At 38.3% G+C, this 14,907-nt stretch overlaps 1 protein-coding gene across 1 annotated transcript in view; it reads left to right on the top strand.

The window, feature by feature from the left end:
* MEI1 (meiotic double-stranded break formation protein 1) overlaps window positions 1–14,907 on the top strand; it is a 268,519-nt gene that overhangs the window by 121,851 nt on the left and 131,761 nt on the right. The window contains exons 13-14 of the mRNA XM_075286804.1: window positions 1,661–1,752; window positions 4,447–4,588. Coding sequence (XP_075142905.1) covers window positions 1,661–1,752; window positions 4,447–4,588 — 234 coding nt within the window. The remainder of the gene's footprint in view (window positions 1–1,660; window positions 1,753–4,446; window positions 4,589–14,907) is intronic.

The following is a 14,907-nucleotide window of genomic DNA, read 5'->3' as shown; positions in this document are numbered from 1 at the left end:
GAACGCTAGCAGTTTACATAGGGCTCCATTGTATGGAGGCGGATTTTGAGGCGAAATATGCTGTCAAAATCTGCTCTATTGGCCCCATGTGAACTAGCCCTTAGAGCTGTAAGATTTTTTTTTGTGCAAATGTGCAATATGCATGAATAATGCAATAAGGCCATGTAACATTTTTTGACACAAAAAAAATAAAAATTTAAGTTTTTGATTTAATTTTTCATTTGTTTATGAACAACCATGTTCACATACAGTATAATAATGCAAAAGAAATACAAATAAAACACTTAAATTAGTTAAAAATCCAGACTTTAATAGGCCCCGTCAAAAATGACCGGGACATTATATGTGTATAGTAGAACCGTACAGAACAGCAGGGTTAAGGCTATTCCGACGTGTTAGGGAGAAAAAAATGCCATCTGAATGATAGGATCCCTTTAAACACCTTATGGTGTGCGTGTTAACTACACCACCTCGACATATTCTATAAGAGCATTGTGCACATATATCATTAGAGGTGCTTGCTTGAAAAGATAGTCAACAGGAGAAGCTAATATAGTATCCTGCTTCCCCTTCTGGCACTGACATGTGAGCGAGATTGGGGACGCCGGCTTATTATATGGATAGACATACCCCTTGCCCCACCCATCAGCCATTCGAGGAGCAAGATATGAAAAGCTGTGTCCTGGCCAGTTGCCTTCATCTTGCTTGACAGCACATGTATAGGCCGTGGTTTAGCTACAGCGTAATTAATTATGCTACGATCACACCCCTAGAACAGCTTATCATGTAAAGAAACAAACATGCTTGTCAGACTCTGTTTGTATAATGTATATGGGAATGCTACAACAAGTGGGGACTCAGTTGGAGAGGGATACAAATCCTGGCATGCCGTTTCACTTTGAAAGTCTGGAGATCATGGGGCTCCTTCTTCTTGGAGGATAGGAGGGGACTCCCCAGTACATTTGTCCCAGGTAAATGTGTGAGGATTTTGTGAGCCTAGGGTAGAAGGGATGGGCCCCTACGATGGCATAAATAATAGGGGTTCACCCTTTGGGGGACCCCATGATTATGGCTGGCAGGTTCTTCAGGACAGCCTGCCAGGGATAGTTCATCGTTCCCTGCTAGGGAGAGTGAGGCAGGAGACCAGAGGAAAGAGGAGCTGCCGCCATAATTGAGAGGCCGCATTGTCTTGAGTCAAATAAGCCCGGAGAGTCGGTGGAGGGACAGAATGGGATCGTTACAGGAGCGGTAGTGCTTCTGTTGCTACAGCAACGTTGTGGTTGTAAGAGGAGCTTCTAGCAGCACAGTAGTCCTGGGCCAGGAAGAAGATAGAGGGGCTAAAAACCCCTCAATAGAGGATCGGGAAGAGTGGTCTGTGGTCACCTGAGTCCTCGGATGCACCCTATTAACGATTTCCTTAACCATGTTTGGGTTTGTGCAGGTGGAAAGTCCGCAGGGGTAAGATGCTGGGCCAAAGGTCTGGATCAGGCAACTCACTCAATGTCCCTTCTGTTTTAATTAATTTATTTATTTATTTATTTATTTATTTATTTTTAGTAGGAGCTTTTAGGGCTTCAGTCATGTGATCTACTGACATTGCTAATATTTTAATGCATTAGAGCTATTTATACTTATTTGTTGATTTTGTTGTATTCTCCAGAAAAAACAATCTATGAACAACGAAAACACAAATATCTCCTGTGAAGAACTATTTCTTACCAATGTATTGGAGGTTTTTCACAATGCCTGTCGGTAATGTACCTTAGATAATACCTAGAGAAGTTAATAGGTTGAAAAAAAACCCAATTTTTAAAAGGAGTCTTTCAGCTGGAAAATTAATATAAAACTGACAGTTCCTTGTAGGGCTGCTTCTGCACTTTCCAAAGATTCCATTCTTATTCTGTATTACAGCTTCATTTTCATTGAAAAACCAAGGTTTTACTACTATGAAAATTAGCTGAAAAGTGCTTTAGGGGTGTTTATTTGCCGCTCTAGATAGCCACTTCGAACTGCTGCCCAGTTCCGCACCACCATTGCTTGAGTGACATCTTGATACCAGCCACGCTCATCATCCAGATCAGTCTTGGAAAGAGTAAGAATGCATAAGAATAAAAACCCATTTTCTATGATAATGGGGCTGCAATGCACAATAACAAAGGAACCTTTAGAAAGTGTTAAAGCAACTGTACATAGTACTGCCCCATTAGTTTCAGATTTTGCTACTGACAGACTCCCTGCCACACCAGCACCCTGCCACAACTTCGTTATGATGAAATTTTTAGTATATAAGATTATATGATGACATACTTGGCTTTTAACCCCTTAGAGACACAGCCCATAAGTGCATTAAGGACCAGGCCTCTTTTTTCAAAACTGACACGTGTCACTTTAAATGGCAATAACTTTGAGATGCTTTAACTTACACAAGTGATTTTGAGATTGTTTTTTCATAACACATTATACTTCTTGTTAGTGGTAAACACTAATCAATATTTTTGTATTACTTATAAAAAAAATAGGAAATTTGATGGAAATTTGGGAAAAATTGCAATTTTTAAAATGTGAAATTGTCTGCTTTTCAGGCAGATAGTTATACCACCCAAATACATGAATATTATCTACCATATTTCTCCTTTATATTGGCACCATCTTTTGATCGTCTTTTAATTTATTTTGGACATTACAAGGCTTACAAGTGTAACAGTGATTTTCTAGATTTACAAGAAAATTCTCCAAACTAATTTTCCCCCACGTCCAAACCGCAGCACAGCAGATGGGGCATTCTCACCCCTGTGCATGGTTTAGGACAGGTGGAATTTAATTAATTAAATTTCGTCACTGACACCCCCCCCTCCCATAAGAAGCTAAGAGAAACCTCCTCCCATTGTGTATTTTTCTGTCCTGTGTGCAGGACAGGTGGAAGGAGGTTTCTCTTACCTCCTTACCTACTTTTTGGGACATTTCAGTAATTTTTCGCTTACACATCCCAAGGTTAGTAAAATCTGTGAAACGGCTATACTGTCAAAATGCTCACTATATCCCTTGACAAATTCTGTGAGGGGTGTAGTTTCCAAAATGGGGTCACTTTTGGGGGGTTTCCATTGTTTTGGTACTCTAAGAGCACTGCAAATGAGACATGGCGCCTGAAAACTATTCCAGCAAAATTTGCTTTTCAAACATCCATTGTCACTCTTTCCCTTCCATACGCTGCCGTGTACCCAAAAATCAGTTTACACCCACATGTGGGGTATTTCTGTGCTCCGGAGAAATTGTATATCAAACTGTAAGATGGATTTTCTCCTTTAACTCTTTGTAAATGTGTTAATTTTAGGTCTAAATGAATGTATTAGTGAAAAAAAATGAAATGTCTAAATTTCACCTCCATATTATGTTTATTCTTATGAAATGCTTAAAGGGTTAACAAACATCCCAAATGCTGTTTTGAATAATTTGAGGGGTGCAGTTTTGAAAATGGGATAATTGGGGGGGGGGGGGGGGTTCTATTATATTGGCCTTTATAATTCCTTTCAGAACTGAGGTTGTCCCTAAAAAATTGGTTTGGAGAATTTTCTTGTCAATCTGGAAAATCGCTGTTATGCTTGTAAGCCTTGTAACGTCCAAAATAAATTAAAAGACAATCAAAAGATGATGCCAATATAAAGCAGAGATATGGTAGATAATATTTATTCATGTATTTGGGTGGTATGACTATCTGCCTAAAAAGCAGAGAATTTCACATTTTGAAAATTGCAATTTTTTCCCGAATTTCCATCAAATTTCCTATTTTTTTTTTTTATAAGTAAATACAAAAATATTGATCAATGTTTACCACTAACATGAAGTATAATGTGTTACGGAAAAACAATCTCAAAATCACTTTTGTAAATTAAAGTGTCTCAAAGTTATTGCCATTTAAAGTGACACATGTCAGTTTTGAAAAAAGAGGCCTGGTCCTTAAGGCACTTTTGGGCTGTGTCCTTAAGGGGTTAAATAAATAATCGTGTAGACCAAATAGTCAAACAGCAGGAGGTCAAACCCTGCCTATATCTGTATCAAAATTTAAGTATATTTAAAGGGGATAATGAAAACTTCACTTTTATTATGTAGTATAAACTAATGGGACAAAACATACACATGCAACCAAGGCATTGGATTAGTATATCATTTTATCATTTCCATTACAGAACACTGATTTCCTGTGTGTTTTGTATTGTCTGTATTTACTAATGGATGATAAACATAATAAAGTTATTATGCATGATCACAGTGTGACTTTTTGTTGCGTGAGCATTCGGCCCACACATCTATCATCTATTATACCACTTTTTACAACTAAATTGAATAGGAAAGATACTAAAATATATTTTTGAAGCCCAATTTTTAAATCCTTTATCAGAACCGTGTGAAAAAAATTAAATGGGTTAAATTAATTTTTCTTCTCTTTAGGTTGGCCCTGGACTGTAAGGATTATCATATAACTCATAATAATGCCTTCACTGCACCTTCCTCCAAATGTAGGAATACACTACAGATATTCTCTTTGTATTTATTAAATAAATGCGACAATTTTTGCATACCAATTGTTTTGGTAAGTAATCTTTTCAGCATATATTGTACAGCAAATTAATTTTGAGAAATTAAGAAAAAATTATGATTTTTTTTTGTCTTGAGGTAATTGATGAATACAGCACAGCTCCTGTGTTTCAATTTCACCATACTACAGAGTTCTAGTTGTAGCTCATTGAGTAAATAACTCATAATACACACAACAGTAGAGTTGTCTTCCAACTCCTTCCCCATTTTCTTACACCTTTTTACAGCAAAATGACGTTGATGCTTGTGGAGATGTGTGGAATACTTATTTCCTTGAGTTGTCCCTTCAGTTATGCCATTTCCTATTCCTTGGTTGAACTTGATGGACATAAATGTTAGCCATACTAACAGGGGTAGCTTTATTTAAATATTTTGCTAATGTTTACATAATTTTGCTTCTAGTTATGATTTTTTAGGTGTACATATTTTCTATGTATGTATCTATTTTCCATTTTTAGAGACCTTCTAATTGTTATCCATATATGTTCATAAAAGTTAAACTATTCAAGGTATTGAGAAACTGTGACAGGGAAAGTCATAGAGGATAGCTATATTTCACCAATGTTCTTGGAATATGCATTTTAAGCTCCAAGGAATGGTTTCTGGTTAATCAGCTGAACCCGCAGCATTTGTATTAAATGGTATAGAAACAGAACACTGTGGGGCTCAGTAGTGTATGTTTACTAGGACTGCAGTGCCTGGGACGATATATGTTGCCTTTGAACAAAACTTGCTGAATATTGCTGTGTATCTAGTCCCAAAATCCAGATAGAAAGAATCTTGGTATAGTTAAGGACACTGGTTGTTAGTTATTGCTCAGCCAGGTAGGTTTGTTTTCTGTGCTGCCAAAGACAACTATTTTTTCTTTTATGGACTTTAAAATGAAAACCCAAGGAAGCCCCGTTTATGCAGCGTCATTGTCATTTCTGTTCATACATAAACACTCATGTTTATGTTGATTTTGATCCACTTTGTCACTATTACCAGTAAATGTTGTATAATACTTTAATATTGACTGAGTATATTAAGTACTCTGAGGAATAAAAGAGTAACAAGGTTTTGAATTTTTGTCTTTCAGTCTCCATATCTCACCATCCACTACAGCTTCAAATGCGAGACTACATCATTCGATAAACAATCATCTTGGTTAACTCACATATAAATATGACTTGCAACTATTTAGCATATGATTATTTATGCAGATTCTTATCATGTAACTATTGTTACGGTTTTGTTCCTGGTGGTGTAAAACTATTTTTCTTTTTGTATACTACAAATAACACACTGAGTTATTGGGAAATTTGAGAACAGGTTGTAATTAGGTTAATTCCGAAGCAGAAGGTCATTGATTCACATTAAGAATTAGCCATAAAGAAGATTCCAAAGAGAAACAGCATCATCCATCTCATCGATAGCGGTCTCTCGACCAACAAAATTGTGAAGCTGCATCATGTGTGTGCCATGACAGTTGGCAAAATGACGTCCGTCCATCAATTGAGAAGCCAAGAAGTGGACGTCCAGACAAAATATCAGAGTCAACAAGTTGGTTCATTGCAAGGTCTATCCGTTCTGATGGAGCAAACATGACAGTTATAATGAGATCACAATGTCCATGCAAACACCGTGCGACAAATGTTACACAAATCTGGAAGGGCGGCACGAAAAAAGGTGAAGAAGCCTCGACTTCAATATCGTCAGAGGACGTACCTGCTCAAATCTGAAACAAAAAACAAAACAGAAAAGTGGATAAGTGTTACAGCAGAACAACAACCAAAAGCATACATCGAGCTTAGTGAAGAATTTGTTCAATTAGACAATGAAATAGAGGTACTGGATTGACCCCACAGTTCCCAAAACTCAACCCAATCGAACACTTGTGGGTAGAGCTGAAGAAAAAGATGTATTCGTACTCAAGTGAGTCGACCAGTTTGTACCAACATTTGGAAAGTGTAGAAGAGATCTAGGATCAGATTTCAGTTGAGAAATACTTAAGTCTAATTGAGAGCGTGCCAAAGATTCCGGCAGTGTCAAAAGCCAAAGGTTACTTTACAAAATACTAACAAAATATAAACATTAAAATTTTGATTTTTAGGAGCTAAACAGTAATTATACAGTTAGATGACAAGAATCGACATAATTAATCACATGCTAAATGGTTGCAAGTCAAATTTATGTATAAGATAGCCAAGATAATTGTCTATAAAATGATGATAGTCTCACATTCAAAGCTATAGTGGATGGTGAGATATGGAGCCTGTAAGTCAAATGTCCAAGACATTGTTGCCTTTTTGTTCGTCATTGCATATAAGATTTTTTGACAGCTTGGGTCTTTCCTTGAGACATTAGGGCAACTTTACTAACACTGGCTAAGTTTTAGATTATGCAAACTTACCGTATATACTTGAGTATAAGCCGACCCGAATATAAGCCAAGGCCCCTAATTTTACCCCAAAAAACTGGGAAAACGTATTGACTCTAGTATAAGCCTAGGTGGGAAATGCAGCAGCTACTGGAAAATGTAAAAAATTAAAATGGTCTGCGTTTTTGGGTGCAGTAGTTGCTGGGTGCTGAGGAAGGGAAGGAGGGTGTTTTGGTTGTCTGCCCCTTCCCTGAGCTTGAGGACTGAGTTGTTCTTTTTTTTTTCCCCCACTTGGAATTCAGCCTGGCTGAATATAGGGGATCTGCAGTGCTCCTGTTAAAGGGGCTCTATCACTGGGAAAAGTCATTTTAACTAATCACATCTTTGCATAGGCTTTAGAAAGTCTATTCCACACCTACCTTTAGTATGTAAATTGCCTCAGTGGTTTCTGCATAAGTCCGTTTTTATTAATATGCTAATGAGCTTCCAGCCAGTACAGGAAGTTCCCAGCAGCCTTCTCTCTTCTATTATCTCCTAGGTGTGTGAGGCAAACAGGAAGCTAAGTCATCAGCAGCAGCAGTCTCCCATAGAAAACAACAGTGAGAGGTGTGCACGATGTATCATGCACAAGACTAATTAGCATATGAATAAAAACGGACTTATTCAGAAACCACTGAGGCAATCTACAAGGATGTGATTAGTTAAAAATTACTTTTCCTAGTGATAGAGCCCCTTTAACCCCTTCCTAACGGAACAGGAGCACTGCAGATACCCTATATTCAGTAGACTAGGCACTGTCAGACACATGGATACCTAATGTGTATGCGTTTCACAGTAATTTTCTACTTTTATATGTATTCTAGGGAAAAGAGTGATTTAGAACTTTTATTTACTTTTTTTATTATATATTTTAAAGCTTTTTTTTTTTTTTTTTTGCTTGACTCGAGTATAAGCCGAGGGGGGCTTTTTCAGCACAAAAACTGCTGAAAAATTCGGCTTATACTCAAGTATATACGGTAGACTTTTTTTTTTTCACTGTGTTTTTTTGTTTTGTTTTTTTGAAACCAAAGTCAAGAATGGCTACAAAATTAATGGGAAATATACTTTATATAAAGTATTTTTACTTCTCCCTTCTACTTCATCTATTCCGAGCTTTGGCTCAAATAAACCATAGCAAATCCTGCAACAAATAAATCAGTGTTTCCACAACATGGGGCCTTAGCCTAATACTGTCGGATAAATCTGTTTAACCGGTTAAGGACCGCCGTACGTAAAATTACGGCCTGCGGTCCAGGTACCTAAAGACCGGACTATTGTAAAAATACGTCCTGTCTTTAGGTACCTATTTCGCGGGGGGATGGGTGCGGGGAGGACGGGGGTTAGGTGTTACTAACACCTAACCCCTTCCTCAATAACGTCCAGTCGGAACTGAGTCCGACTGGACGTTTTAACCCTTTCGATCGCGCCGTGAAACATCACGGCGCGATCGAAAGGCATCCGCCGACAATTGAATCAGATCGGCACCCCCCGCGGCGAGATCGGAGGGTGCCGATAGCAGTAAAAGGTAGTCTGGGGTCTGGCCAGTGACCCCAGACTGCCCGAAGCCCCCACATACCTGGTGATCCTGCCAGGACCTTCTGATGTCAGGCTGTGCGTCTACACAGCCTGACATCCTGCTACGGAATGCCATGTGGGACACCTGCAGGCTGTGTCTCACATGGCATTCTATATCAGCAAAGTATTGCTGATTGAAGTGTCCTAAATGGACACATGAAAAAGTAAAAAAAAATGTAAAAAAAATAAAATGAAGTGTATGAAAAAAATTAATAAAGTTATAAAGCCCAAAAATCCCTTTTTCTCAATAGAAAATGAATTATATAAAAAAAGAACTAAAAAGTAATAAAAACAATGCATATTTGGTATTGTCGCGTCCGTAACAATCTGTACAATAAAACTGAAATAATATTTAATGTACACGGCGAACGCCGGAAAAAAAAAACGGAAAAAACTCGCCGGAAGTAATGATTTTTCGCCATCTCACCATACAAAATATGCTATAAAAAGTGATCAAAAAGTCATATGCATCCGACAACAGTACCAATAAAAAGCGCAGGTTGTCCCGCAAAAAATAAGCCCTCAACCAACTCTGTCAACCGAAAAATAAAAATGTTACGCCTCTTAGAAGATGCGATGCAAAAAACATTGATTTATGTCCCCAAATGTGTTTTTCCTCTGCAGAACTAGTAACACATAAAAAAATACTATAAATGAGGTATCGCCGTAACCGTACCGACCCGCAGAATAAAGGGAACATGTTACTTATACTGTACGCTGCATGGCGCAAAATTAAAAAAGTAAAACTCAATGCCAGGATTGATTTATTTTTTTTTTAAATCCAGCAAAAAAGGGTTAATAAAATGTATTCAATAAGATGTAGACACCCAAAAATGGTGTCATTACGAAATGCATCTCATCCCGCAAAGAATAAGCCCTTATATGGCCGCGTCACCAGAAACATAAAGAAAATATAGCATCTCACAATGTGAAGACAAAAACCCTCAAAAATCGCCAAATTATTAGAACACAACTGGGTGCGTCATGTAGGGAATATATAAGCTGTGTGAGCGGATATCAGGGGACACCCCAGATTTACAGCTTATGAGGGAACAGACACCAGAAGTGACCCCTAAAGTGACCCCCAGAGTGACTCCCCCAATCATAGGAGCTACGGGGACATAGTAGGGAATTTGGTGTTTGCAATGTCCTCCGCACAGCTTATACATTCCCTCTTCGCCATCCGCTGTGCAGTCACGTCCGGGATACTAATACTCACTACACCCCCTGATAAATTCTTTGAGGGGTGCAGTTTTCAAAATGGGGTCACTCCTGGTACCCCATGGAATCCACTTTTCTGGTACCTTACAGGCTCTACAAACATGACATGGCGTCCAGATACCAAACATCTGAATCTGTGCTCCAAAAGCCGCATAGCGCTCCTTCCCTTCTGCACCCTGCTGTACGTCCAAACTGCAGTTTATGACACATGTATGACACATGTATGACACTGGTGTACCCCCGGATAACGGACATAATGTCATATGTGGGTATAAACTGATACTAGGGCACAGCCGGACACAGAAGGGAAGAAGGGTCATTTGGTTTTTGGAGCACAGACGGTTTGGTTTTTGGATGCCATGACACTTTTGTAGAGCTGAAACGCCAGTAATTTGGAATCCCCTGATAAATTACCTTATTTTGGAAACTACACCCCTGAAGGATTTATCCAGGGGTACAGACAGCATTTTTAACCCCCAAGTGTTGCTATAACTTTATATATATAACTATAACTGTAGTGGATTGTGAGAGGTGAAAATGACCATTTTTCCAGGAATACGTCCTTTCAGTGCCTAATATATTGTGCCCGACTTGTATCAGAGATGAACGCTCTAAAAGCTGTTGTGCCTGGGATACCCGTTTAACAGTTTTTGGAGTGTCTCTGCTGACATAAGTCGGGCACAACATGTTGCACACTGAAATGGCAAATCTGTAAAATTTTCATTTTTAACTTCTCTATCAGTTGCGATTTCATTTCTGGAAACTAAATAAATGCAACACTCAAGGGTTAAAAATTCTCGCTACACCACTTGATAAATCCCATCAGTGGGGTAGTGTCCAAAATAGGGTGACATGTCTGCGGATTCCACTTTATTGGCAATTCAGGGGCTTTGCAAAAGTGGCAAAAAAAAACAAACTGTGCTCCAAAAACCAAAATAGCGCTCCTTCCCTTCTGTCCCTGGTTGTGCCCAAACAGCCGATTCTACCCACATATGGCATTAAGTACGTTATCCGGGGTACACCAGTGTCATACATGTGGGCATACACTGCTATTTGGGTACCCAGCAGGGTGCAGATGTGAAGGAGCAATATGTGCTTTTGGAGTGCAGATTTAGATTCTTCGTTTTTGGACACCACGTCACATTTGCAGAGACCCTAAAATTGCCCCTACAAAATGGGGTCACTTCTTGGTGAATTCCAGTTTACTGGAACCTCCAGGGCTCTGCAAAAACATCATGGCGCCCAGAGGGTCCCTCTAAATCTGTATCCCAAAAGCTAAAACGCACAGTGGTCCTTCCCTTCTGAGCCCTGCTGTGTGCCCAAGCAGCAGTTTACACCCACATATATAATTTTTTGACCCCCGGGATGGCCCACTTAATAGTTTTAGGAGTGCAGGTCTCTGACAACACAAAGTGGGTGCAACGTATTGGGCACCGAAATGGCATATTTTTAAAAATTTCAATTTTCATTTTGTACATTAATTTTTGGGAAGCATTTTAGGCTCAAAATGATAATACCCCTTGATACATTCCTTGACAGGTGTAGTTTCTAAAATGGGGTCACTTTTGAGGGGTTTCCATTGTATTGATACTTTAGGGGCTCTGCAAATGCGACATGGCACCTGAAAACTATTCCAGCAACATCTGCCCTCCAAAATCCAAATAGCGCTCTTTCCATTCTGAGCCCCAGCATGTACCCATACAGCAGATTTTGGCCACATATGGGGTATTGCCGTGTTCAGAAGAAATTGTGTAACAAACTGTGGGGGGCTTTTAATTCTTAAACTATTTGCAAAATTAAAACTATGGCGCTAAATGGACAATTTATTGGGAAAAAAAGTAATTTTTCATTTTCACGTCCCAATGTTAATAAAATCTGTGAAACACCTGTGAGGCCAAAATACTCACTCTACCCCTAGACAAATTCTATGAGGGGTGTAGTTTCCAAAATGGGGTCACTTATAGGGGGTTTCCACTGTATTGGTACTTTAGGGGCTCTGCAAATGCGACATGGGACCTGAAAAATATTCCAGCAAAATCTGCCCTCCAAAAGCCAAATAGCCCTCTTTCCATTCTGAGCCCCGCCATGTTCCCATACAGCAGATTATGACCACATATGGGGCATTTCTGTGTTCAGCAGAATTTGTGTAACGAACTTTATGGAGCTTTTTCTCCTTTATCCTCTTGTGAAAATTAAAAATTTGGGGCTAAATTGACAGTTTGTTGAAAAAAAAGTAATTTTTCATTTTCATGGCCCAATGTTAATAAAATCTGTGAAACAGCTGTAGGGTCAAAATGCTCACTCTACCCTTTAATATGTTCTGTGGGGGGTATAGTTTCCCAAATGGGGTCACTTTTAGGGGGTTTCCACTGTATTGGTACTCTAGGGGCTCTGCTAATGCGACATGGCACCTAAAATTATTCCAGCAAAATCTGCCATCCAAAAGCCAAATAGCGCTCCTTCCATTCTGAGCCCCGCCATGTTCCCATACAGCAGATTATAGCCACATATGGGGTATTGCCGTGTTCAGGAGAAATTGTTTAACAAACTGTGGGGGGCTTTTACTCCTTTAACCCTTTGTGAAAATGAAAACTTTGGAGATAAAGTGACATTTTAGTAATTTTTCATTTACACATCCCAATGTTAGTAAAATCTGTGAAACAACTGTAGGGTCTAAATGCTGACTATACCCCTTGATGAATTCTGTGAGGGGTGTGGATTCTAAAATGGGGTCACTTTTGGGGGGTTTCCATTGTTTTGGTACTCTAGGGTCTCTGCAAATAAGGCATGGCGCTGAAAATTATTCCAGCAAAATCTGCTGTTCAAACACCCAGTGTCGCTCCTTCCCTTCCATGCACTGCCGTGTGCCCAAAAATCAGTTTACACCCACATGTGGGGTATTTCTGTGCACGGGAGAAATTGCACAATAAACTGTCAGATGCATTTTCTCCTTCAACCCTTTGTGAATGTGTTAATTTTGGGTCTAAATGAATGTATTAGTGAAAAAAAATGAAATGTCTAAATTTCACTGCCATATTATTTTTATTCTTATGAAATGCTTAAAGGGTTAACAAACATCCCAAATGCTGTTTTGAATAATTTGAGGGGTGCAGTTTTGAAAATGGGGTAATTTATGGGGGTTTCTATTATACAGGCCTTTATAATTACTTTCAGAACTGAAGTGGTCCCTAAAAAATTGGTTTGGAGAATTTTCTTGTAAATCTGGAAAATTGCTGTTACACTTGTAAGCCTTGTGACGTCCAAAATAAATTAAAATACAATCAAAAGATGATGCCAATATAAAGCAGAGATATGGGAGATAATATTTATTCATGTATTTGGATGGTATGACTATCCGCCTGAAAAGCAGAGAATTTCACATTTTGAAAATTGCAATTTTTTTCAAATTTCCATCAAATTTCCTAGTTTTTTTATAAATAAATGCAAAAATATTGATTAGTGTTTACCACTAACATGAAGTATAATGTGTTACGAGAAAACCATCTCAAATTCATTTGTGTAAGTTAAAGCGTCTCAAAGTTATTGCCATTTAAAGTGACACATGTCAGTTTTGAAAAAAGAGGCCTGGTCTTTAACATACTTTTGGGCCTGGTCCTTAACCGGTTAAACTGTCGAGTCTAACTTTACACCATTTTTTAGTTGACAGATTCCAGGAAAAAAACGAAAATGCACAAAAATGTTGCCGCATAATATTTCAGAAACCTCTCCTCTTTCCCAGCAAGTCATTTTCCTTTTTCAATATGCTAGGCCCACTTGTTGGAAAAGAAGTATAAAGTATCAGCTTTTTTGTGCGATTTCTTTTCTTTTTTTTTTTTGTAAACTTTCCTCATTGAGTTACACAAACTACGGTAATAAGTTATAATATAAAACAAATATGTGTATATAAAAAAATAATTCCAGATATAGAGTACTGTTCAAAGTTTGTTTTTGTTTTTATAATTTTTTAAATGTAATCCTGTGAGATTGCAGTGGCCTATATACTGTACTTTAAAAGGTTCAGAAACTCAGAATCAACATTATAATATATAAATCAATATTACAATGGACATGAATATCCGAGCCTCCAGTCCCAGTAGAGAAAAAAAATTAGAGTCAAAACTATGTTCATTCCACCAATACTGATCATTAAAAAAAAATCTATATATATCTTTCAGCCCAGTTTATAGTCCCAATTCTCCTACTCTCTTGCTTTGGTTCTTCATAGCCATGAATATTTCTTACCCTCTGTATAACTCTATCTATTTCCAGTTCCCAGATCGGCTCTGGCTTCTGTACCATTCCTACTAATCAGTCGTCTGTGTTCTGCTGGAATTACATCAACATTCAGATTTAGTAGAGCAAACTCTGATACTGGCTCCAAATGTATAAACTATATTTGATATTTGATTTGATCATTAAGCCAATACAGATCTTGATACTATTGCTCAAAAGAAAATTGTATATTTAAATCTGACTCCCATGCCATCATGTAACCAAGTTTAACAAATTGTTTAGTTGCAAAACATACAGAATTGGATTACTACCGTTATATATAGGTAAACCAGTTTTCCTGCAGAAGTTTATAGTTTAAACATATTGATGAAAAAGATTATAATTGCTGGTTAATCACTGTGGTCTAACATTCTTATTCCTGCTGTGTCCCAAGCTGAAAAGTTTATATTTGGAACAAAGGATCTACAACAATCTAAGTTAGGGCAACCCCCTTTTTATTCCCATGAGCGGGAACAAACCGCTAGCAGAAAAAAGATCGCTAGTGGTCTACATAGACCTCTATTGTGAAGGAGCGGATTTTGAGGTGGATTCCGCACCAAAATCTGCCCCCTCTTGCCCCATGTGAACTAGCCCTAAGAAGTAAATCTGGCCCCACAGAAAAGACACATCATACATCCCTGTACACAGAAATATAAAATAGTTACGAATTTCAGAATATGTCGACTCTGAGAAATTATACATTACTAAAGGTATGTGGTAGGTCGGTATGTATTGAGAAGGACAAGAGCGTTTGATAGTAAAGGTTTGTAGTTGGAAATTGGAAGTGAAGTGATATAAGAACTAGTAGGGTGAGCCAGGGGGTCAGTAGATGACAGCTATTTGCAAGA

The sequence above is a fragment of the Leptodactylus fuscus genome, chromosome 9 (assembly GCF_031893055.1).
Source record: "Leptodactylus fuscus isolate aLepFus1 chromosome 9, aLepFus1.hap2, whole genome shotgun sequence".
NCBI classification, from domain to species: domain Eukaryota; kingdom Metazoa; phylum Chordata; class Amphibia; order Anura; family Leptodactylidae; genus Leptodactylus; species Leptodactylus fuscus.
The sequence above is the reverse complement of the archived record's forward strand: the minus strand, read 5'-3'. Positions and strand labels throughout refer to the sequence as shown.